We start from the raw sequence: 25,096 nt of genomic DNA, 5'->3' as shown, positions 1-25,096 counted from the left end.
TTAAGCCAAGTCACAGATCCACTAGGAAGGGTCTGGCAAGTGAGTCTGGGCATTTGGACCCATTTCTCTCTCCAATGACCGGAGTGTTTGTAGCAGTGTAACCAGCTAATCTTCAATCTACTAGTGAACACAGGATGAAACTGCAGCCAGCTTACACTTAGCTGCATCGGCTCTGCAGAGCCAAGAAGAGGGGGTTTTTTTCTTTAAAAAAAAAAAAAAAAAAAAAAAGGCAGTAACAACATCCTGCTTCTGCCTGAAGATGATTGCCTACATGCAGGGAGCAGGTCTGCTGCATAAGCTGATGTAATTGTCCTGTAGTCATATTGGATTTGGATTTGAAACCCTTCCATGCAGCAGCAAAATGCAGAGTGCAACAAGCCAAAATATTTACCTCTAATTGTAAGGCATCAATTTTCTCCTCCTGACACATATCTCCCTCACACTCATACTGAACTATCTTCCCATCAGTTTTACTTGCAACCAGTCGATGGACGTAGTTATCTGAAGAGAGAAAATTCAACCACAGGGAGATTTAGCTTAAGAACACCCAGGTAGACACCAGTGGAAATACTTTATGCAGCACAATTAACCATGCAGACTGCTGCAACAGCATATTAGCAAGGCAGAAAGCCAACAACAGATGTATTTGTTATTTAGCAGACTTCGCACAGACACCTTACAGGATATTTATTACAACAGCCCATTCCCATACCTCAGGGCAAATTGATGGAAAGGGAGTAACAAACACATTGCACAGAGACTACAGGACCGCCCCAGTTCATTACCGAATCATGTTCTCCCTCCTCCATCTGCTACAGACCAACAAAAGTTGCTATTAGAGAGGAGATGGATGTTCCCAAAAGACAAGGTATTAGTACAGATGCAAACCCCTTAATCTCCAAGCAAACACTACCACAAGTACTCTTACTAAGGGGTCCCAAAAGCCGTTTTACAAACAAGGTCATCCTTCAAGAGGGGCGGAGAGAGCGCTTACCTCCAGCATAGTCCCAGACTCTGTGGTTGGTCAACTGCATTGCATAGGTGTGCTGGGTCTCCTCAAAGTGTTTGTAAGCGTGTCGACTCACGTACCGGCCACAGCCTATGTGCCCACATATTAAACAGATCCAAAGGTTCTGTCAACAGAGTAAGAAAGCTCTGTATATACAACACTGTCAAGTGGTGGTATCGGCACTTTGAGAAAGTGTGATCTGACACCGATGGCCTGCTGATGCTGTGTACATCCAGTCACTTCCTTAGAAAGCAAACAGTGTTTGCTTTCCCCCCTCCTTCTTTGAAACTTTGCTCAGCTGGAAGGCTAAAGAGAAGGAGGTACCTGCTCATTCAAGCCAATTACGAGCCTGCAGGTGCTGGGCAGGTTGATAAATTACCACAAGCATGGATGGAAGAATGGCCTTGACTAACAAATAAGGTGCCTCAGCAGAACCACAAAAGCAAGCTTTGAAGAGTGCAGACTAGAAGTGATCACCAAGTTCAGTGTTAGTTTAGCTGCCTGCTATCATACTCATCATGCACACTCTGATCAGCTTATATGCTAATACTTCTTTCTAAGAATCAGAAAGATTTGTCAGAACAGGAAACCTGGGAGGTAAGATCCCTTCCCAGTACTGATTCCAACTCAAACGGAAAGCAGATACACCACTGTTCGGTAAAAATCAGCCTGAAAGCAGCCACAGAATTAACCCCAAAAGCAACTACAGCACTTGTGCAGTCAGATCTAGTCTAGATCTCACCATCCACCCACCTACTTACTTCTTGAACTCCACACTCAAAACACTTGTTCTCTTCCACTGGCTCAGGCGTTTGGCAGTATCTGCAGACAGGACACCTAGAGGGCAATAAGCATCATGATTAGACACAAGGAGCTCCATCTTAATATTATGGTAATTAAAAAGAGAGCCAGACAGCTCAAAGTAAATGCCTTATGCAGTGGCACACTCCCTACATGTGCACATCTCTCAGTTCACACTTACCCCACTCAAATTTGCCTCCATTCTACACAAGGCTACTGTTTTTAAGCCAGTAAGTGACAGAAGAACAAAGAACAGTTCTTCCAAAGCCATTTCAAAGTCTGAGCTTGATCTGGTTTTGCTGCAGTCCAAGTGTAGAGAACATCTGCAACCAAGAGCATTAGTGGGGCTGCCAGCAACATCAGCTTCTGCCAGTAAGCAAAAAAGCCACGACCAAGCTCAAGAAACACTTCCCTGCCTCAGCCATAAACATTGCAAGAAGCACTTGTATACATGTGTTATACATCTCTAAATATTGCTCCTCCAGACTGCTGCCAGCTGACATCTTCAGTTCTCTATTACCTGCAGGGTTTTAAGCAGCAGCTACACACTGTTGTGGAAGGATGCTGTAACTACACACTGCTGAGGACAGCTGAGTAACAGAGGGAGGTACTGACACTTTGCAAATATACCTTAGTACTTAAAACAACCCTAAGGAGGTGAGTTGATGCTTCAATTTCACCCCAACCCAATGGATTCAGTCTCAGTTCTTCCAGGAAGAATATCCCATAACTGTACCCTAAAAGAATCAGTAGCAGGCACCCTGCTATCATTTCTTTTCAAACTATACCACTGTGCTGCCAGAAAGACAGAAGACCCAAGACCAGAAGGAACCTTTGTCCAGACCCTAAGCACTAGAAGCTCAGCTAGGGAGCAGGGTAACTGAGGCTGTGTATCCCGTTGCCAGGACTGTTTATGTATTTTTCATTAGCTGCTGGATAAGCTACAGAAATATTCAAGGGAGGAGACAATTGGATTGCAGTCAGCTTTCTATACAAATTCAGGCACTTAGAGCCTCCATGGCGCCTAAGCAAGGTGGACAGGGATTTCTTTTATCGTTCTGCTAGACTAGGAGCACAAGTTCTGCTTAAATTGTATATTAGATATTTAAGTGCTGTTTTGGATCTTTCTCCTACACTGGCTAAGCTCCACTGCTTCAAAGTTAAACTGGTTTTGATTTACAGAGAAAAGCAGTCCATGAACTTGAATGTACAATCTACTTGAAGCTACAAATCTGATTAATCTTACCAAGATTCTGTTACTTTGGCTTACAAATGATATACAGAGGGCTAAAATTTTCCTCACACTCCATCAGAGAATCAGGCAATCATGGGTACCAATGACAGAGAAGAAAACACAGCGAAGATCGGCAGCCTTGTGCTGCAGTATCTATGACTGCCTGATGTGCAGTAAAACAGGAAACAGTGTCCAGAAGAATGCAAAATAAGATCAACTGATAGCAGCACCTGGGTGCCAGTCAGGGGCTCTGCAGTCAGGCCAGACACACTGAAATCCCCATCTACAAGGATGTGAAGGATGGTAAGAGCAAGAACAGAAGAGGGTTAGCAGTAGCAAAAAGAAGAGCTGCTTCCCCGCTTCCCTTCCTTCCCTGCCTCCTTTATGTCTCACTTTCCAGTCCTGTCGCCCTGTACACCTGCTCTTGCCCAGCTCTTCTTCATCCTCTCCTAGCACCTAAGTAAGACAGCAAGACTGCAGGGCTCCCAAAAGGACTCCTAAGCTCCAGCCAGATGTGCAGATCTGTCTACATTGCAGCTTCAGCTATGCTGAGGAAACGAATGACCGAACAGACACACAAGACTGAGTGAAATAGGGCTGTGTGTGCATCCAATACTGTTTACCCCAGTATTTTTATCCTACAATATTTTAAAATAATCAGCATTACTCTACAACTCCCTTCCTGCCTTAGGAGTGAGGCCCATAGGAAACATTGTTCAATTACTTTTGGTGGAGAGATTTCTCTCTGGGAGTCCCTTAATGGGAAAAAAAGAGCATTAGAACTGGCAGTAATTCCTGCCCCCACACTCTGATGAGCAGAACCAGTCTTGTCAGCATGTAACCACCACACTCAAAACACAGTTTTATATGCGGAAATAAAAAAAAGCCTCTTACGTGGTGTCCTCCCACCGCTGCAGACACTGGCTATGAAAGCTGTGGTTACACAGTGTGGTAAGGATCCCATTCACGGATTCATCCATCCTCTCCAGGCACACTGTGCACTTTGGGAGCTCTGTCAGATCCATCACAGGCAGGCTGGCCCCCTTCAAAAGAAGAAGCAGAGACAAATTGCTCAGCACCTTCCAATCACCATAAATTAAGCACCCACATAAGAAAAAGTCAAACTTCTCTCCCATTAGTGCTGGCACTAGGGTACAAAAACACTACAAAGTAATCCTGTGAGTCTACACAGTGGTTAGAAATTTATTAAAAAAAAGTGATCCACAACATTCAATAGACCACAGCCAGGATCCTCATCACAGCACGGGTTCAGTGCGGCTGCTGCATCTGCAGCCAGCCCCATTCTGTTTTCCGGATTCACTAGATCTACTACCCACAGCAGGTTAGGTCAGAGATGCTGCAGTGGTGAGGCATGAAGCCCATGAAGTCACCAAACAAACTCTCCCAAGTAGCACCAGAATGGGAAATGGGCTTTGCGTTGATGCAGTTAAGCAGTTCTTGCAGCGTTCTGCCCAGTCCAAATAATCCTGCTAAAATTCTCTGAAGTTCAGGGAAAACAAAACAAACTTACATCTTCTGATTTGAAGACTTCAGCCCTTTCCACGTACACCAGCTGGCAAACATCCTCCTCTATTGAGTTGAACTGCCGGCCATTGCATGCCATATAAAAGCTATCTGCATCAGCCTATGTGCAGAACAAAAGAAGCCAGTTAAAAAGAAAACTCGCAGCTGATACAACCGAGGAAGAGGAGGAGAAATCTGCTGCATCCTCTCTTCTCCCCTCCACCAAGCCCCGTAATACCAGAGGAGATGTTTCAGCCAGTCAGCTCCTGCCAGCAGGCATTGCATTTTGGCACTGGGTTTAGTGTTACCACTTGAAGACAAGAAGTGAAGTTCACAGCAGTGACAGCTACGCTGATATTTGAGCGTTCAGCAGGAATAACGGATTTCCCTTCAGCATCTGTTTTGCACTTTGTCAGCAATTTCAGTGCATTTGCAAAGCAAATTTGGTCTCTGGAAAAATTTAAGAGGGCCACATTGCAGGATACTGATACTTGTGTCAGAGAAAGGAACGACAATTTAGCTGTGGGAAAGATCCATTTCACCCATCACAATTCAGGCGTGCTCTGAACCGTGCCCGAGAGTCACTTGCAAAAAGGCAGAACCAAAACAAAACCTGTCAAATACATCATCCATTTTCACTCAGTACCCTCCCAAAACCCTTTCTCTTGCAAACGATCACACCAGATTAAGGCAAGTTAGCTGAATGCCATGATCCCATATTTCTGCTCACTCCGGCCAGAAGCATAAAGGCCCCTGAGATTTGCTTTTGCTACCTGCAGACACAGCCATCAGGGGTCACTGAGGAACAGGGCTTCAGGGAATTTCCTAAGAAACAGGAATTTTGGGGTGAACTGCGTACAAGTTTTCGGTGCAAGGCTGTTTAGCACCAGATATTTGCCCATGTAATTTGATACAGTGATATACAAAATGCATCTTTGCAACTACTGCAAATAGCCCAAAATGCACACAAATACTACATCTGTACAACAGGCACAGGAAATATCTCGCGCAGCATTCAGGGCTGGGGGAAACCTCTCCCCCAACCACAAAATAAGTCATTTGCTGTTGGGAGAAAAGAAGGTACAACCGAGAGGGTCCACAAAGGAATTGGCAAGGGGAATGCTTAAAGCTACATAGCTTAGGAAGACCTGCAAGCAGCAAACTGTGTTATCTGGTTATCAGTTCATCCCCTAGGCTCTCAGTTTTAGGGGGTGACTGTTGCTGTAAGACCACCCAGCTCCTCAGAAAAGCAGAACAAGTCTTTCCTAAGATGCAAATGAAGCCCCACTGGCTGGGTCCTTTCTGTTCAGCATAGTACAACACACCAGTCTCTTTTTGAATATGCTCTGAGATAGCAGAGAACTGTGCATCCTTACTATTTTTTTTTTTAAATATCCTGCCAACAAGAAATAGGATAGCTAGAACATGGCAGACACTTGCCTCTGGGTCAAGGTGTGGGACTAATCCTAGTCAGCAGCCTCAGGAGTTCTCTGGGCAATAGGACAGGACTGTTTCTCCGAGGATAAAGCACAATCTTGACTAACAGCTGGCCAGCGAAGCCAGACAGCACTCTGAAACAGCAGCTATATATGACAGTGCAGCCCCTTCTACAGCAAAGGGACTTCAAGCTCTTACCTGCGAGCTAAACTTTATCAGCACCATGTACTGGTTTGGAGTGGAATCTCGGATGATTTTCATGTGCTCAATTACTTCATAGAAGGAGGCCACAAACTTCATCAGGTCATGGCTGGTCATTGTAGCAGGGACTGTGAGGATACACAGCATGGCGCTGCGCCTTACGTCTTCTTTTAAAGAGGTCATCTTGCTGAGAAGGCAACAGTGACACAACTTCATGTCATTTCAGACAGGACAAAGGCCCAGCTGGACACATCACATTTCCAACAGCCATAGTTACTACAATAACTTTGTTGTCAATCTTAACCCTCTTTTGCACATTTGTAAATATTAAGAAAGAGAAGCAAGGGGTTGTGGGAAGCAGCCAGCGTACCCACGTGAAACTATTACTCTTTGGCAAAGGATTAAACTGGGCAGCTCCAATAAACAATGGTTTTGTCAGGAATAATTTGACATCTGTTTTTTTATAAAAACAGTTGAAGTTGGCAAGCCACAGATGCTCAAACTATTCCTAGAACAAGCGAGCAATGTTTGTTACTATTTCAAATGCCCATTTTGTGTCTCCTGATAGCTTTCAGGAAGACCTGAAATGGAAGTTCTCACGCAATTATAGGGGAACGGTGTGGAATTGTAATCCCTGAAATACAGGATGAAACCTCCTCAGACAGCTCCTCAGGCCTGCCGCCAAGACCCCAGAGATCACAATTTAATTGCGGGATCCCTTGAGAAGCTGCTTTCAAATATCATTTTTTAGGAACCCACAATTGTCTTGTGCTGTTACAGCCATCCTGGGACAAGCCCTCTCCACCTGGAGCAGCATCACCAGCAGCTGGGAGACACGGGCCAGCCTCAAGCTCTACCATTAACACAAGGCACTGTCCGCCCTCCCAGGTGCGAGTCACCCTTCCTGTTTGTCCCAGCTCAGGAGCCACAGCCCCGGGGTGACAGACTCACCCTTCCAGGTGGTGGCATTATTCAGGAACACTGTTCCCACTAGAGCTACAATTAGTCAAGCATTCTTACTTTGTTTTGTACAGATGCATAATGCCGTGAACGATTTCAACTGAGGGATTCCCACTGAAGAAGGAAATCTGGTCAGGGAGCTGTTTTGAAGGTGAGTCTGGAGCAGCCTCACGCTCTTTACTTTGATCATCATGTTTATTTTTGTCCTCAGCAGATGCAGCCTCTGAAGATTTTCTTCCTTCCATGGCAGCTTTTGTTTCATCTTTTACAAACCAAAGTTTCCACATTATTAATGGCACATTGGAAACGCCTGCTGTCCCCAAAGCACAGCCCGCATGTACACAACAGCGCCCCGAGAAGTCAAATTACAACCCTGGAAAGCAGCAGAACGACACACCTCTCATTTTTGCTGTTCCAGGGGAAACTCTGGAGCTGCCAGACACCCAGTGTGAGCCTCTGGCAGGACCCCAGTGCTGCGGATCAAGCTAGGAGAGTTTTGTACTGTGCGCGGTGAAATCCCAGCAGGCCCTGGTATCAACACAAAGAACTGGGACAGGGCGAGGGGAGCCCCACGGCAGCTGGCTGCTCCTCCTGCCCTGCTCTGATGGTGGCTCGGATGTTCGACACGACTTGGGAGTTTCCGTCTTGAAACCTCTCCCCTCTCAGGGAATTTAAACACCTGCAGAGCTGAATGGTCTCATTGCTACAGGCCAGCAACGCTGGCAAGCAAAACACTAACCAGCCCACGGCATACCCAAAATAAACTAACCCTTTACTGAGCGGGAAATGTTTGCCAGGAATAACCAGCTCTCCTCTCCGGACCCCAACACGCATTCCTTCGCTTCTGTACTCGTTTTCAAGACCCGCAAACCCAGCGGCACCTCCACCATCCCCACACTGACAGACAGCTGTCACCGGTGGGGCCAGCGCCTGGGAAGCGTCGCTCTCCTCTTCTGCAATCACACAAGCGGGGTGGGCGACAACCACGGACCCGAAAAAGAGCATTACCCACCCCCGAGGCCGGTACCTGACCGCGGCTGGATGGTCTCGATGATCACGTCGGTCATCTCCCTGCGGCCGAGGTGCTGGTGGAGGATGGCCGCCCGCTCCCCGGGGCCCTTCCCCTCCAAACAGGAGGGCACAGCAACCGGGGCCGCCCCGGTGCTCTCCGCAGCCATCTCCGGAGCTGCGCAGGAAAAAGGAGCCGTTAGGACAGGGTGGGGGGAGAGGAGCCCCGGTACCGGCACCCACCGGCAGCACCGGGACGACGACCCCGACCCCTTCCCCCGGGGCGTCTGCGGGCCGCGGACAAGGCACAGCTCCCGCCCCCGCTACGGCGGGCAGGTCTGACCCGTAGCGGGGCCCAGTCCTCCGGTAAAAGGGAACCGGACCAGACCGGAGAGACTCACCAGCCGCGCTGTAAGCGAAGCCCGCGGGCAGCGGCGAGTGCTCGGCCAGCTCCAGCCGGATCACCACCAGAGACACGCTCATGGGCCCGGGCACCGCGGGCCGGCCACCGCGCTCCGAAGAGGCCAACGGAGATGAAACACCCGCTTCCGCCTCCCGCACCTTTCCCCTTTGACCTCAACGGGGTCACGCCCAGCGACGCGATGACGTAAGGCGGCGAGGACGCGTCAGCGGCGGTAGAAGAGGAGGACCGGGGGGGTGGGGGGGCGGCTGCGAGCGGCTGCTCGTCCTCGCGAGATTTCCAGGTGTGTTCTCGCGAGACTTGGGGAGGCTGGCCTGGGCTAGGCCTGGGGGGGCCGGGGCCGGGGAACGGAGCGGGGGGTCCGCGCCGCGGCCTGAGAGGAGGGATGGGACACCGGGGGTGGAAGCGGCAGGCCCTGTTACCGTGGCAATGCAGGCAGGCTGGAGGGAGGAGGCCCCATCCCCTTAGGCCGAAGCACGCCCCCGCAAAAAAAAAACAAAACCCCAAACCAAACCTTTTTTCCATTCCCCTCGCGCCCGCCACGCTGGTATCTTGCAGCTCAGGCTTTGGTATGGCTTGTGCTTAAGTAAAAGAAACTAAAAGACAGTCCGGCCCTGGAAATAAGGACTTTGCTTCATGGCATAGAGCTGTTCGTGAAGGATAAAGGATACCCCTGGACAATCAACACCAGCATCCTATAGGTGCTCTAACACGTCTTCAAAACCCTCCCAGCATGTTCTGACATCATAGATAAGTCACTCTAGCAAAACTGACTTCACGGACATCTGGATCAATAGACAAGCCATCCGAACGTTGCAAAAATAAGAGTCGCTTTGCAAAGTTTTGCTATGATTCATAATCAGTAGCGTGCGTGTTAGTGATTAGTCACATTGTGTCATACCTGAACGTTTGAAGGGTATAAGGACCCTGTGTAAAACCACATTCGGAGTGCCTTGATTTGGCTGGGACACTTCATGCTCCTGAATAAATATTTACCCTTGTAATTCTATACTTTGCATCCTAGCCTCTCTCCTCGGTAGGCACAGGCCAGTTGCAAATTTTCCTAACACCCTCTGCACAGTTCACAGCATGTACCTGAGGAGTGTTGCCCGCGCCCCTTACCTGCTCTGCACCGGGATCTGGCAGCACCTGCAGTGGTTAATCCGGCGGAGGCGATCTGGATGGTGCCATTATAAGGCCGTGATCTTTGAGGCAAGCGGAGTGCTCCTCCCATCCCCTTACAAGACAGCCACGGGTGTGTATTCTCATTTCTCATTTGTTCCTGTTGTTTCTATGCATGGAGGGAAAATAAATACCAGGTGTCCCTGTCAGCCGCCTCTGGTTTTGGTAAGATATTCAAGAACTTGCGATGATGATGATGGTACCCTGTTGTGCCATCCTAAGTACTAGAACTGACAGCAACCGGCAACCGTGTTGACAGCTCCAGGTCAGGGCCTGAACCCATCTGGTAATGAAACTGTCCTGTAGTGAGACCAGTTGATACCACCCAACGTTGGTACAGTCCTTCAGCACACTTTAAGAACTCCATGTTTTCACCCCAAGGGTACCACACCAAAAATAGAGGTGAAGTGCCTCAGTTGGGGGAAGGCCCAAATTTCTCTCTGCGTCTGGGTAAATTACCCCTGTCCAGCACGTCAGTTCTCATGAGTGCTGGTCGATGTATCAGACCTGAGGGATTTCAAGCTAATTTCCCAGTTCTGATGATGCCATACGTGCTCTTTCCTGGCTTTCTTACTTTTCTCTATGTAGACTGGGAGGCCCGGAATTGTATTCCAGCCGGCACCATCCAGCAAGCTATACTCTCGGGAGGGGAAAATAGTCCCTCTCTGAAGTACACAAGAGGAGAGCTGACGACTGTGGAGTTTTTGCAGGAACTGGGACAGCAGTGCTTTGAGATTGTAAGCCAGCTCCCCCCTCCTCTCTTCGTGCTTCCTGACTGCAGGGAAATGGGATCCTGCAATGTGGTGGTTCAGTGAGGAAAGAGGAGCTTTTAAAAGAAACCCTTTGATGGAAGGGTCTGGATTTACCACCTAGAAAGAATTGCTGTCTGATCACGGCAGACTTTTCACTGCCGTCATCTTTCTGGTACGCAGGCGGGATGGTCAGTTGAATTTGCCTTCACTTCCACCAGCCTCTTCCTGCATATTTTGTGACTTTTTTATTTGAAGACACCTCTAGGATCAGCCGAGATGAGAAGTCAGAGGGTCAGCGACCAGCTGAATGGCTTTTGCTGTTAGTTCGTACATGGACACGCTGGATGGATGGAGACCATGGTCTCCAGGGAGGGTTCTTAAGATCAGTAGGAGTCCCTCCACTCCAGCTCCAGGAACACAGTGCAAGAATCCTCTTTTGAATAAAGCCTTTCTGAAACAGCTCAGTCTAAAATGCAGATTCCTTTCCTGCCTGCTGAATGGTAAAGCAGTATTTATCTCTAACCTGCCTTGATTCCATGGCAGGCACAGTCCTAGTGCATTTCTCTTTCCCCAAATCAGCCCTTCATCTCTGCTGCTGCTTCTGCAGAATTAGTAATGCGAGAATGCTTGTTTATTTGGTCTAAGCAATTTAGCTGGGAGATTCACTGACTGCCTTCTGCTGCCAAAGGCAGTACAACAGCAAGATAAGATGATCAGGCAATCTGCCTACCCAGCCACTCTTATTTTCCTCCCTGCTGAAAAACCATTTATGGCTAATTATCATTCTTGGGGTTTCTCTGGTTTCTTAGGCAAATGTCTGTGTTCCAGTGGACTCTTTTCTCTCGGACTTAATCAGAAATGAGATGATAAAACAGCTCCCCATAATGGCAGATGCAGTATGGTGTATCCGTGCGGAAGGTCTTAAGACAGCTCTTCTAAGCAACAACTTCTGCCTGCTGAATGGGGAGAGCTTTCTGTGCCTAGACCGAAAGCACTTTGATGTGGTAAGCCTGGATGGATTCTAAAATGCATTTCTGTACCGAGGTCTATAGAAAGCAGCAACTGAAATTCTTTACATGCAGGTACCAAATGAATGGCAACCAGCAGCACATGTTAGTAGACATAAATGTAACGATCTGTGAAAATGTTTCCTGGTATAATTAGTTGTACTGTCTGAGCCTTGAAGAGGGTCTGAGTGAGTGGCAGGTACTTGTGCATTTGAAAAATCATTGCAAAATGCCCGCGCAACCACAAGTATATGTGTAACAGGCATAGGTAGCAGTGTCAATAAAGGACTTAGCAGCTGTAAGACTATACAAGAAATAAATGTTATTACCCAGTGCCCCTGCCTGCTTTATATTTAGTCCTTACTCTTTTAAAGCTTGTTTCATCCCAAAGAATTGCAAAGCATCCCCTATACTACAAAAAATCCCACTACCCCAACATGCTGATCTGCCTGAGCTGATGAGCAGGCAGAGACCCCTCTCCCAGCACGCTTTGCTTTTGCAAAGATGAAGCAGAAGATTAGCCATGAACCTCGAGGCTGGTTCAAGTGGCTTCACTTTAACAGGCAGCTATAAGGGCTTGGCTCAGCATGACAGAAAATTTGCTTTTTTGTGTGCCCCAACTCACATATTTGAATTTTAGGAGTTTATTCATGATGTAAGTTGTTTTATAGCCTTGATTAAGACAACAAAATATGCAAAGAAGAGTTGTATAGACACATTTAAAACCTGGGACTGTTAAAGTCATCTTGTCAACATTATGTCATTATCGACTTGACTTTGTGTACATTATGCTAGTGACACTGGTGCCTATGAAGTTCTCTTAGTAGAGTGATGCTCTGTTGTGATGCTCTGTGGTACTTTTCATCCCAGCCTGTTTCAAAACACTTTAAAAACCATGGCCTATCTGGTGTCATCACTCATGTAGTGTGGCTCTTCTGTAACAGCAGGCAACAGCACTGCACAGTAATTAGTGGGAAAAAAAATTAATTGAATGTGAATTTCCATTAGCATTGGCTTTTATATCTGTCTAATAGATTCATTTCTATTCCTAGAGTGTCTGTCAGTGCAGGGGTGAAATGCTGCTTGAATTTTTTATGGTTGTGAGGGCAATGTGAGTATTCAGAGACTGACTCAATACTTTTTTGATCCAAATTTGGATAGATGATTATGGTCAACATCTCTGCTGCTGTGAAGATTGCTTTGGCATGGTTGATAGGTGTGATGGTCAGGACACCACTTTTCCAGATCATTTGGAAGGTGGTGCACTCCAAGACTTTCTTGGACAGCATTGAGCAATTGGTTCAGCATGGTTTGGGCCATCCATTGAGTCTCCCACATCATGACATCTCATTGGATATCTTCCATTCAAGGACTGGCTGATCCTGTTTAGCTTATTTGAGCTGACAGAGCCACAGCCAAGGCAATTGGCACCCACACAGTCACTTGAATCACGTCCTATCCAGCTCTGTCAGCCCTCCATTCCCTGTGTCCTTTATTTCACGTGTTAATTAGACTGTCAGTCTCTTTCCCACCCTCCCATCCTCCATCTCCAACACTGCACAGATGTTTGTGGTCTCAGTAGGCTCATGCATATTCCATATGTTGTTGCTGTAGATGGTTGAATCTTATCGGGAAGGAACGCGCAAGCCAGACCCTCGTATCTACAAGCTGTGCTTGGAGCGCTTGGGTGTTCAGCCCCAGGAATCCATCTACCTCGACAACAGCAGCCAGAACCTAAAAGCAGCAGCCCAGCTTGGCATTAAAACAGTGAAGGTACAAAGCAATGCAACCAGGGCAGGCTTTGAGTATGGTTTTTAAGTCCAGAAGCTGTGTTTGACTTGAATGGCTCAGGATTTCCAAATGGCAGGCTCAGACTCTTGTTGCCAAGCCTTTTGTTTCAGCCTGTCCTTATTCCTACAAGATGTGGTGGGGTTCAAGGGGAGGATTACTGGCAAAGTCTGCACTGGCCTGTTTCATTCATGGCTCTAAACCCTACAGCCGGTGTAACCTCGGAGTAGTTGCTTCTCCTTTATGGACCTCAGTTCCCTATTAGAGAAACAGCCCTAACCGTATGGTTGAGACAACCACATCCACCTGATGTGAGAAAATAAGACACGTTTAATAAATTTCTAGAAGCTCTGAGGCTTCATGGATCTGGCAGCTGGGGGCTGACTGGTTAACCCCCAGGCTTTGGAGATAGTGAGCACAGGGGTTTTACTTTGGTGAGGGGACCACTGGGGGAAGGACAAGCATGGAACTGGTGGGAAGAGTGAACTCTGCTCCCCTGGACTGCGCACAGGGAGTTCCAGCTCTTAGCCCAGCCCAAGCTCACAGCGCCTATGCCACTGTAACAGGTACATCTCCGGGACAGAGACCAAGGCAGGAGGCTCAGCGAGTATTGGTAATGGTGCTCCGTGTTGACAGGGAATGACCCATGAATTCCTGTGTGTCTTAGTGGATCAGTGCCGCTGGACTCACAGATAAATGCATTGCAAGTGTGCAGAGCTCTTTCTTTCCCAGGCAATTTTATCTTATAACTATCACCCAGTGTTACTGTCTCCCTCCTGCTTTCAGGTCGGTGATCTAGAAGTAGCCCTCAAAGAGCTGGAAACCTATCTGGGTTTTCCTTTGCAAGGGTTTGTTCCATATACTCGTTCAGTGAGACCAAGTGCGGAAATCCCAAAAGATCATCTGCAAAAGTACCTTGAAAATGTTCTCGGTGACCACGCAAGAGGTATCATAGTGCTTTTTGCTCTTCAGTCTGAAAGCTTGCATATTCTGGAGCCATTGGCTCTTTCCATCATACGAGAGATGGATTGAAAAATAATGTTAATGAAAGGCTCCTAATCTCCAAGCAAATGTTGCAGCCATTCAGGTTTCAGTGATCTGTCACTGCTTCCCAGAAATGGGAAACAACATTTTAGGACTTCCTCATTTGGGAGGGGTTAAGCACAAGTTGCCAAAGAGATGCCAGGAATATTCCTGGCCTGTGAGCCATCTATGAGCTATTGCCATGCTTCCCAGGGATTTGGGACACAGGAGCAAGGTGTAGGTTCCTGACTGTTGCAAGTGAGGTCTCAGACCCAGGTGCAGGAAGGAGAAGTAAAACCTGGAGAAGCGGTGAGAAATAATTCCGGCTCATGTTTCTGTCTGCTGACCTTCTGCTCTCAACTCTTCAGGCCCACTAGTGTTACGGCAGTTTGGCCATGGACAGTCTACCCGGACCTATTTCGTCAAATTTGGAGATCGCTTGCTAGTGCTGAAGAAGGAGCTCTCTGACAGCCTGTGTCCCTCAGGCCCTGCTGTCAGAAGGGAATACAGGTGAGAAGGCAGCTGTGCTCCTCATGCCAGCTGACCAGGGAAGGCTCTTGTAGGAGACCCCAAACAACCCCATCCTAGGGACAGTGCTCTATTCCAGCCTTGGCTTTTCTGTTCCACATCACACACAGTTCACACACCTGCCTCCCACATTGTCCTCCCCTGCATTTTGCACAGCTCTGTATCCTGGTCTATGATCTGTCCATTTGCTACAGCTAGTGTGAGCAGTCCTGGATTGAGAGACAAGGCTGTGCTACCGCCCTGCAGCTCGTGGTGAGTGTGCAGTTAGGACCCTGTGCCTGTGAAAAGCATCCTCCCCACTCCTGCACTGTGATCCTTCCAATCCATGGAGCACACCACAGCTCTCCCAGCACATGTCGGAAGACACAGGTTCTCACTGTCACCTCTGGCACCTTAGGCGGGAGAGAGGTTGCAGCCCAGCACTGCAACTGAGCAGTGAGGAGCCTCGCTAAGGGCTAGACCTATGCTGGAAGGGTCATGCTGCGAGCCAGTTTGCTGTGCCAGAGGTCCCTGCCTGAGCAGCAGGACACTTGTGGGGGAGCAGTTGTGATCTCCCCTTGGTTTTCCAGAGTGTGGTGGATAGGTCTTGGGGCTGTGGGCCATATGAAGATTTTAGTGTGCTTCTTTCGCCTACCTCCAACCATGTTACTTTAGTGTACTTAAAACTGAGCACAGGACTCCGATATTGTGTGTCTGCCTAGCAACAATGCAGTTCTAGTATCGATTCCCTAATGCCTTTCTGTGCTGACATGGCGCTCTGACTCGCCCTGGCAGGGTACTGAAGGCACTCTCTGAGGCTGGTGTTCCTGTTCCCACTGTACTTGCTCTCTGCGAGGACACAAGGTAATCTTGTCCCTCAGCTTTCACTCTGTGCTTGACAACTTCAGCCAGATTTCCCCAAAGACAAGGAGAGAAGAAAGAGCCAGACCTCACAAGTGCACTGGTCTAATTAGTATTTGCCCAATCTTGGGCTAGAGGAGCCTCTAGAAGTTCAAAGGACGGTAACACTTTTATTTGGCTTGTTTTAGGTGTGTCCTTATTTTAGCAATTAATCAAAATGCTGTCTTCCTTTGAAAAGCCGCTATAAAACAGTGTTGTAGGGCTTCCTGCTGACTCGGTATGCTCGGGCTTCCAATAAGGAGGTGATTTTTCTAACTGCCAGATCTCAGACTTGCCCCAAGATCTACAGCCGTGATAGCAGCAAGCCTGCAACCAGGACACCCTGTGCAGCCTGCAGTCAGTACAGCTACGCTCAGATCTCTACTGGCTGCAGTAATAAAGTCTCTGCACTGCAGTTAAATGTGTGTCCACCGTTTATGGTGTTTGCATGCAGTCTGACAGCCTGGCTCCAGAGCCCACTGCAGGGGAGTCAGGGAGACGGTTGGTGCTGTAGCCTGGCCCCAAGCTCAGCTTCCTGGGGCTGGAGGGACCAGGACTGATCATGCCACAGCCGTAGGCCACCACCTGGCAGCCTGAGTTAGGCTTGAGCCCAGGCCACAGCTGGGCATGAGTGTTCGAGTGTTGTTGAGGCTGCTCTTCACCTTGCCATGCAGGTGAGGCCTGGGGGGGCATGTTCAAGGTGCAGGTGAGATTTGAGGGGCGGTAGGTAGCAGGATTAACCTCAGACAGGCCAATTCCACCTTGCTTCCCCAGCATCCTTGGCACACCTTTCTACCTGATGGAGCACTGCGCTGGCCGTGTCTACAGGGATGTCTCCCTCCCTGCGCTGCAGCCTAGCCAGCGGAGGGCTATTTATGCTGCCATGAGTCAAGTCCTCTCCAAGATCCACAGCGTAGACCTCAGAGCAGCCAAGCTGGAGGACCTCCGGGAGCACGGTGAGAGAAGGCTATGTATCCTCTATCACTGTTTTCTTCTCCTGTGTGTCAGCATGCACCTTTTATGCGTCTCTTTTGAAGCCTCTTTGTGCCAGTCCCTTTCCCTGAGAGCCTTCGTTCCTCTGTTACAGGTAATTACATTCAGCGGCAAGTTGAGACCTGGACAAAGCAGTATCAAGCTATGGAAACTCATGTTATCCCAGCGATGGAAAGACTCATTGAGTGGCTGCCTCTGCATTTTCCTGAATATCAGAAGACGACAGTTGTGCATGGTGATTTCAGGTACTGCTTGGCTGACAGCACTGCCCTGGAGCACATCCCAGGCAGTAGAGAGGGAGAGAGAGTGTAAAGCAGTATGCAGACTCCAAAGAGATGCTGAGTTGGGCTGGCGCAGCAGCTTCATAGCAGTCCGAAAGCTGGGCTCTGCGTCAAGTTCAGCATCCCCCAGGTAACGAGATCTAGAGGGCCACAAGCCCTCCGCATCTGTCATGAGAAACATATTCCAAGAGCTCTGACTGGTGCTGTCTTGCACCCAGAGCTCTTGCATTTTCCCCAGTATTTATCTGCCTACTGATCTGTGGTAGTTTAAAGCAGTACTCGTTCGAGAGCAGGAAAACTAGGGGCAGGAACTGAAATCCTGGACTCCTGATGTCTGATTCCAATCTTACTGCCTCATTGGTGTTTCAGTTTCTTTGCCCAACCACTGCAAACACTGGTCTAACACCAGGGGATTATCAGCTGTTTCTGCAATACTCAGAAATCAGTCCTGGTGCATCTTGCTGATGGTATTTGGTGCTTAAAGAGTTTGGGTGGCTGGTGAGATGCTGCAGGATGTATGGCAAAACCTGCCAATGTCACAGGTGACGTCATGCAAGAGCCTGGTGGCTGGCGACAGAGGTGAGGGATGCTGAGAGCTACTTCTGTGTTGTCAGACCCTGGCTGCCAGGGCTGTGAGGCTGCGGCATAGGCATGTGCGAGTTCTGGGCCAAGGCTCCTTCCCGCAAGGTTTAGCACACACAGTTCCAGTGTGACTGGAAGCTGGTGAGCTCTCTGCACCCTGGCAGGATGGCTGCCCTCTCTGTTTCCTCCTCAATAGGCTGCTGCCCTCTCCTGGGGCTCAAACTGGTGAAGGCTGTACTGCACATAATCTACAGCACATGACAGTGCAGGGCCTGGAGTTACTGTGTGCCTTTGAAATGACTAGAAGATCTCCCTGGACAGTGACTTACCTGCTTCACTTTTTGGCTAGCCTGTGCTATAACATCTGTTAATGATCTGAGGTGCTGAATAACTTTTGTTTCATTCTTCAAAGCACAGTTTGGTTCAGTTCATCATCAGCCAGGGAGTTCACTATTCAGTAATCTCAGTCCTCTCTGACCTATGCTTGCAGAAATCAATGTTTCACTTGTGCAGCCTCCCAAAGGACTCAGCAATTTTTGCAGAGAGTGAAGAGCACTGGAAAGCACCTAATGCTGCTGAGCACTGGGATTTTTTTCCCCCTCTTGAGACTTTTCTGATCTCTTTTTCCCTCCAATACAGGATGGACAACCTGGTCTTTCATCCAGACAGGCCAGAAATCCTTGCTGTCCTTGGCTGGAAGCTTTCAACTCTAGGAGATCCCATCTCTGATTTGGCGAATAACTGTATGGCCTACTTCCTACCACCTCACTTTAATGCACTGAGAGGTACAGAGAGGGGCAAAGTCACGTTTGACGCATGGAGAGAGGAACCAGAGTTCAGAAACAGATTAGCTCCTGCTCAGAGAGCTCAGCTGACAGTTGGGCTCATTGCAGCTGGAAAGGGCTGTGGGTCTCGTACCATATTGCCTGCTCTGCCCTTTCTCCCCTCCCTGAAGAACTCTCCATCCCTCCAGGGTGGAAACATCTTTCTGCATGTGCAGTAATCACTGTGGCATGGTTGCCCCATCCCCAGTTTGTCTCATATCTGCCACCCATTTGGCAGATACTCTGCCATGCGCTCCCTGTCCTGGTTGGTACTGTCACCCTGTTCATGCACATGGACCTTTGTTAGCAGTCATGTCAGGGATGGCCCCAGAGAGGAGGGCCCTGCTTCACAGCTTGCAAAACTGAATTTAAAAATTAGTTTGGATTATTTTCCCTCTCACTTCAGCTGTAAAGCTGGGGAACTTTTTTGGGTGGAAAGCTTTGAACGAGGCCAGCCCAGAAGGGGTTTGTCCACAAAGTTATACACTTATTAAAAAGAACAATATAGGGGTAAACAGGGAGGAAAATTACTCCGTTGTTTAGGAGGAAGATCCATCAGTCACTGCTTTCACAATCTCACCCCAATGAAGAAAACTGCCCCCAATGCATTTCACCTATGTGGGTTGGTGCCAAACCCCCATTGTTATGTATGAAAACAGCATGGCAGCAGTGCAGGTGTTGGATGGGTGCAGGCATCTCCACTGCTCCACAGCTGCATGGCTCTGCCAGAGCCTCACAGCATCCCTAGAAAGCTCTGAGCTGCTCACTGTCTGCTGCTTCACTGTTGCCTCTTCACATCTTCCAGGCTTGAGGAAGTGTGATTTGGGGCACCTGGGAGTCCCCACAGCAGAAGAGTATTCCCAAATGTACTGTGGCCACATGGGAGTGGGGTGTCCTGAGAACTGGAATTTCTACATGGCCTTTGCCTTTTTCCAACTGGCTGCAATGCTGCAGGGACTCCATAAACACTCTCTGACAGGTGAGGAACCCAACCACACCAGCCCTGTTCTGCACAGGTCTCCAGCCAGGGCACAGACACGTGAGCACTGGTATGGGGAGAGGTCTCACACTGAACCGGGGGAGGTGGGAACGGGCAGCATGTGCTGCAGGGTTTAGACACTCCTGGCTGTGAATCCTGAGAGCTCCGAAATTCCAGGTGCTACAGCAAAGTGTGTCATATCTGGCAGTCTTGTGCTTTCAGCATAGAGCTCTTCTGGGAAATAAGGGCTCAAAATGAGCCCTTTTTGTTTCACCTCTGCATTTGGAGATGAGTGACCTGGAAGCAATCACGCAGCAAGTTATTGCTGCATGTAGGCGAGAGGGATGGGAATAGAGTGTCCTGTAAAGCACAGAGCTCCCTCCCTGCTCCAGCACAGGCTCTGGAGAGCCTGAGGCTGCTGTAACCTCTCCGGCAGGTTGTGTTGTGTAGTCAGGTTGTGTCCTGCAAACAGAAGAAGGGGCCAAAGGGGAGCACACACAGGGCATTTCCCCAGCGGCTGCTTTTTGCTGGATGCAGGGTCTGGTCTGTTCCTGTTTGCTGTTTGTGCTGATCAGAGGTTGCTATGTGATCTCTTTCATGGGAGAACTGAGCAGAGGGCAGAGTTCAGAGCTCAGAGCCGTGTCCTACAGGTGGAGCTCTCAGACCTTCAAAGTAAGCACCACCTTCGAAGAGAGACTCAAAAGCAGGGAAGTGGTGTGAACTCTCAGTGCTGTTTATCTGCATACATCAGGTCTGGCCTGGGAGTCGTTATCAGAGGAAAAACAAGACGTTATTTTTGTATTCCTTAGAAAGGACTCTCCTCGAGGCTGGACCAGACAAGGGCACATGGCGCTGTTTGGGGTGTGACTACATAACATGGGCTCTTTCAAACAAAGATATCCTATTCTGTTGTCCCCAGGGAGGCCAGCCCCAGGTGAAAGCAGCCGGGAGGATACAGAGTTCGTGGCCAACCTGGCTTGGGAGTTTGCCATAAAAGAAGGATTCCGTGTGTTTGACAGCCTCCCCACCACAAAGCCTCTCGCACGACGTTACAGCACCTGGGCCAGGCGAGGGCCGTTCCTCAGCAGGAGCTATGGTACCTGGCCTCGTCCTGGGGCAGCTCTTGTGCCCAAAGTCCCCCTGGTCACTCCCCCCACCAGCCTGTTGGGGATGGCCCAGGGTCTTTACTGCAAGCTGGAAAAGATCATGGACATCCAGTCGGGTTTCCCGGTTTCCCAGCCCAGATGGACTCCACGTCCTCTTCCAGAACTGAAGGTGAGACATCTTCCTCCCTAAAGATGCTTTGCTGCACCTGCACCCGGATGGGGGATTGTGGCATGCCTCTGAGTGCCCTTGCTTTCTTGATCACATCAGACTTTTGGCATTCACAGAGTCCAGCGGCTTGGAGAAAGGGGGCCGGGTTCCCATTGCTGGCTACATTCGAGTAACAGAGTTAATAGTCTGGGGAACAGCAATTTCAGAAGCTGGCACTCCCTTCCAAGATGAGCAGATTAACGCCAGCCCAGATGTAATCACTGGTGCTACTCCACCAAGGTCCTGCCATCAGTGCTGATGGAGTCCCCAGAGCTTGGCTGGACTTGGACTTTTCAACTCCTGCCAGTCCAGCCGCTTGCTTATTCCCTTCCTCTGTCAGGGGGAAGCCTCGCTGCTGCCTCTGTGTGGAAAAGGCTAATTAATTCTCTTCGTAAGAATCCTTCCCAGTACCTCCTTGGGAGGTCCCTCAGGTAGGGCAGGGAGCTGCTTGCAAGCTCCACAGCTTCATTTCCTCCTCTGTGTTCTCTTATCCTCCTCTCCCTGGCTGGGGCTGTCCCTGCAGTTGTCCCTGTCAGCAAACAGTTGCCTGCCCAGCGATAAGCCAAGTGTGATCAGGTCCTCGGCAGTGCAGGCTCTGGGATGCCACTTGGACTTTGGCCCTGTCACTGTCCTGGGCTCTCCTCTGCAGAGCAGGTGCTGCTGCAGCCCTGAACCCTCAAAATGGAGGGACATTGGTCATTCCTGGTATGGTGGTGAGGAAGCAGAAACCAGCTCCCAAAGTGACTTGCCCCTGGTCATGTGGTGGGTCAGTGGCAGAGATGGGAGCAGCATTAGCTCTCGAACTGTAGAGTTTTAATTACACATCTCTTCCTTCTGCCAGTGCAAGGCAGGTCAGGTCAATACACAGGTATCAGGACACCTGAGTCCTTTGCCTGGCCTCTGCAAACTGTCTGGTTTCTCTGTGCTTCTACTTCCCAGTGCTGCTGGTGGCCATGGTGTGGCTCAGTGAGCTTGTGGCTCTGGGCTGGCTGGTATTGCAAACATTTATCGGGAGTGGTGTCATAAGTAATCATTCACAGACACACAGAGTGTGTCACAAAAGCAAACATCCCTATCCTTGGGTTGCTACTGAGATTATATTCTTAATGTATTCTAGTGACACCATCAAATTCTAGTGGGTTACTTAACTGCCTTTTAGCTGCCAAAAAAAAAATCCCATCTGGCATTCAGCCCTTCAGAAACATTTCCTTGTGCTCTGGCAGAAACCAGCAAACCCCGGCATTTCAGTGTGCTTAGCAGCTGATCCACTGAGAAGGTGGAAAGGGAGGTGAAACAGCAGCTCTGGGGAATTCAGAAGTGCTGAGATGAGCAGATCTCCTCACCCTTCTTCCAAACACTTATCTTCAGAGCTGGGAGGGAGTCACCAAGTCTCCAAACATCAGGGCTGCCGTGCTGTCTCTACTCCATGCCTTGGGCTTGTGATGGAGACACTGCTCCTTGTCTGGGGAACCATAGAGCCCCCTCATCCCTGCCATCTCTCCATCCATCCCACTGCTTTTTCCCTTGGCATCACCCCTGCACTGTCAACCTTTGCTGTGGAAGTGTGTTGTGAAAGGCAGGGGGGGACTCTTGCTGCCTGTGGCAGAAGGATAATGCAGTAGAGTGTTAAACAGCCAAGTAGTCCTGGCCTAGGACTGTCACAGTGCTCATAAGCTGGGGAAGGGCCAAGGGAAAGGGCAAGCCTGCCTTGTGCCAGCTGGCACTGCAGGGGTAAGAGGTTTGTCCCAGTGAGCTTGGCAGTGAGATGCTCTTGGCTGAGGCGCTCTCGCTGAACAGGGCAGCATCTCAGCTGATCCTGCCATGTCCCACACGGGGAGCCAGCAGACTTTGCACACTGGTCCTGAAGGTTGCCCATCCCCACAGTTCTCTGGGGAGATCCTCTCCAGAGGAGCAGAGGAAAGCTCAGTTTCTCTTTCAAAGCAACCATAAAAGCGTCTGGCCAAAGCACTGGTGTCATGCTTTAACCTCCGCCAGCATCTAAGCCCTATGCAGCCACTCCATCATTCCCCCTCCTCAAATGGACAGGGGAGAGAAAATATAACAAAAGGCTTGTGGGTCGACATAAGGACAGGGAGAGATCACTCAACCAATTACCGTCATGGGCAAAACAGACTCGACTTGGGGAAAATTAACTTAATTTATTGCCGATCAAACCAGAGTAGGGTAATGAGAAATAAAACCAAATCTTAAAACACCTTCCCCCCACCCCTCCCTTCTTCCTGGGCACAACTTCACACCTACCCCCACCAGCAGCGAAGGGAGACGGGGAATGGGGGTTGGGGTCAGTTCAGCACACGTTGTCTCTGCCGCTCCTTCCTCTTCAGGGGGAGGACTCCTCACTCTTCCCCTGCTTCAGTGTGGGGTCGCTCCCATGGGAGACAGTTCTCCATGAGCTTCTCCAACGTGCATCCTTCCCACGGGCTGCAGTTCTTCATGAACTGCTCCAGCGTGGGTCCCTTCCATGGGGTGCAGTCCTTCAGGCACAGACTGCTCCAGCGTGGGTCCCCCGTGGGGTCACAAGTCGTGCCAGAAAACCTGCTCCAGTGTGGGCTCCTCTCTCCACAGATCCGCAGGTCCTGCCAGGAGCCTGCTCCAGTGCAGGCTTCCCACAGGGTCACAGCCTCCTTCAGGCATCCCCCTGCTCCGGCGTGGGGTCCTCCACGGGCTGCAGGTGGATATCTGCTCCATCGTGGACCTCCCTGGGCTGCAGGGGGACAGCCTGCCTCACCATGGTCTTCCCCACAGGCTGCAGGGGAATGTCTGCTCTGGCGCCTGGAGCATCTCCTCCCCCTCCTTCTTCACTGACCTTGGTGTCTGCAGAGTTGTTTCTCTTACGTGTTCTCACTCCTCTCTCCAGCTGCAGTTTCTGTCCCACAGCAACTTTTTTTTCCCTTCTTAAATCTGTTATCCCAGAGGCACTGCCCCCGTCGCTGATGGGCTCAGTCTTGGCCAGCAGCGGGCCCGTCTTGGAGCCGGCTGGCATTGGCTCTGTCAGACACAGGGGAAGCTTCTAGCAGCTTCTCACAGAAGCCACCCCTATAACGCCCCCTGCTATCAAAACTTTGCCACGCAAACCCAATACAACTGGGCACACAGCTGCACTCCCAGCCTGGGAGGGAGCCAGGACTGGCTATCGGAGGGGGCCAGCACCAGGGCAGGGGGATGTAGGAGGATGTAACGTGTCTTGTCCTCCTCCATCAGGCAGAGAGTGCCAGGACCAAACCAGTGGCTCTGATGATGACTGCAAAGGTCATGGATCAGGATAGCCAGGTGAGCAGGCACATGTGCCTAACATCTGACCCTTCTCTGGCCCAAACAAAGCAACACAGGGACACCTCCCTTCGGGGGCCTCCTCCACACCAGGAATGAGGCATTGCAGTCTGGGGCCCATGAGTACGAGAGGTCATTTGTCCTGTCTGTTGTGGGATCCCAGGTGAGGACATTTCCCCAGTGCTGTGTTCCCCAGGGCATTTGGAAGGGGCTGGGGCATTTGCTGCCATCCTTCCCTGGTCCTACAGCCCCTTACTTGCCTGGTGTGGGCTTTGATCTTACTCTCACACAGGTCTCTGGAGCAGAGCATCTCAGCAGTGCAGACCCCAGCCTGGTGCTTCACTTGGACCTGAGCTCCATGTCTGGCTGAAGGTCCCGCATGGTTCACAGGACAGCGCTCTCCAAACCGAAGCTAAGCCGCTACCTGCAGCACTGGAGAGCCTTGGACATAAGACTAAACCAGCCACTCTGGCATGGGAGAGGTCGTGCTAACAGCAGCCTGGGAGCTTCTGAATTTCAGTGGCGTTTGCTGGTATCTGGTATCTGGGCTCAGTGCCTTTATTGCCAGCCTCAATAAGTATGGGGCAAAATCCACCCTTGGATCATGAGGTTGCAGGCAGTCAATACTGGCCTTGCAGGGGGGAGAGTTGGTCAGGAGTGACCAGGCTAAGGGTGCAAATCTTGGTTTTGGGAATAAAGAAAATGTAGCAGGGTATCTCTCCTCCTTCACCACAACAGCCCTGGCAACTGCAGATGCTAGAAGAGTCCTTGGTGGGGAGGGGAACTGAATCAGGTCCTCGAGGACTCTGGATTCAGGGGAGACTCCGGAGCTGAGGCAGTGCCTGGCCCCTGGAGCTGGGAGGAACTGGGAGGACCCATGGTCCCATGACTGCAGTGGATGTCTCTGGGTTTCTTTGGGGACCACAGAGGATGCAGACTGGATTGATGAGGGCTTTCAGTGCTTCACAGAGGCCAGCAGCAAGGGGAGAACTGTGGGAACAATTATGGTAATTCCTGGGCTCTTTATGTGTAGTCTAGTATTGATTCAATATTAAAGTGATGAGCACACTTCTCTGAA

At 49.9% G+C, this 25,096-nt stretch overlaps 2 protein-coding genes across 6 annotated transcripts in view; one reads left to right on the top strand and one right to left on the bottom strand.

The window, feature by feature from the left end:
* The window catches only part of BRAP (BRCA1 associated protein), a 15,762-nt gene extending 6,992 nt beyond the window's left edge, over positions 1-8,770 (bottom strand). For both annotated transcript variants that reach the window (XR_008236472.1, XM_052795473.1), the window contains exons 1-9: positions 8,576-8,770; positions 8,194-8,352; positions 7,227-7,428; positions 6,204-6,393; positions 4,576-4,689; positions 3,939-4,087; positions 1,771-1,846; positions 995-1,133; positions 392-501 (exon numbers count right to left, since the gene is read on the bottom strand). Coding sequence is in view for 1 of the 2 variants with exons in the window: in XM_052795473.1 (XP_052651433.1) it covers positions 392-501; positions 995-1,133; positions 1,771-1,846; positions 3,939-4,087; positions 4,576-4,689; positions 6,204-6,393; positions 7,227-7,428; positions 8,194-8,352; positions 8,576-8,657 (1,221 nt within the window). In the remaining variant the exon portion in view is untranslated. The remainder of the gene's footprint in view (positions 1-391; positions 502-994; positions 1,134-1,770; positions 1,847-3,938; positions 4,088-4,575; positions 4,690-6,203; positions 6,394-7,226; positions 7,429-8,193; positions 8,353-8,575) is intronic.
* On the top strand, positions 8,755-25,096 carry ACAD10 (acyl-CoA dehydrogenase family member 10). 4 transcript variants are annotated; one of them, XM_052795469.1, is made up of 15 exons: positions 8,832-8,878; positions 9,620-9,850; positions 10,366-10,514; positions 11,339-11,533; positions 13,151-13,309; positions 14,111-14,270; positions 14,716-14,857; positions 15,650-15,718; positions 16,529-16,710; positions 16,842-16,992; positions 18,250-18,395; positions 19,240-19,413; positions 20,333-20,688; positions 23,950-24,018; positions 24,311-25,096. In XM_052795469.1, exons 2-15 carry the CDS (start codon positions 9,685-9,687, stop codon positions 24,386-24,388), a joined length of 2,196 nt encoding a protein of 731 aa, XP_052651429.1. In that variant the 5' UTR covers positions 8,832-8,878; positions 9,620-9,684; the 3' UTR covers positions 24,389-25,096. The 4 variants fall into 4 exon arrangements, with proteins under 4 accessions (XP_052651431.1, XP_052651428.1, XP_052651429.1 ...); XM_052795471.1 differs by lacking the exons at positions 23,950-24,018; positions 24,311-25,096 and adding an exon at positions 23,314-23,923 and having other exon boundaries at positions 8,755-8,878; XM_052795468.1 differs by lacking the exons at positions 23,950-24,018; positions 24,311-25,096 and adding an exon at positions 23,314-23,921 and having other exon boundaries at positions 8,780-8,878; positions 9,677-9,850.

The sequence above is a fragment of the Harpia harpyja genome, chromosome 9 (assembly GCF_026419915.1).
Source record: "Harpia harpyja isolate bHarHar1 chromosome 9, bHarHar1 primary haplotype, whole genome shotgun sequence".
In the NCBI taxonomy this organism is placed as follows: Eukaryota; Metazoa; Chordata; class Aves; order Accipitriformes; family Accipitridae; genus Harpia; species Harpia harpyja.
The sequence above is the reverse complement of the archived record's forward strand: the minus strand, read 5'-3'. Positions and strand labels throughout refer to the sequence as shown.

Bases quoted from the DNA above. Each gene is read 5' to 3' on its own strand.
- ACAD10 (XM_052795471.1), top strand. From the start codon at position 9,685: ATGTACCTGAGGAGTGTTGCCCGCGCCCCTTACCTGCTCTGCACCGGG. The intron at 14,271-14,715 runs GTATCATAGTGC...TCAACTCTTCAG, and splicing joins TCTCGGTGACCACGCAAGAG to GCCCACTAGTGTTACGGCAG. The intron at 20,689-23,313 runs GTGAGACATCTT...CTCTCTCCACAG, and splicing joins GTCCTCTTCCAGAACTGAAG to ATCCGCAGGTCCTGCCAGGA.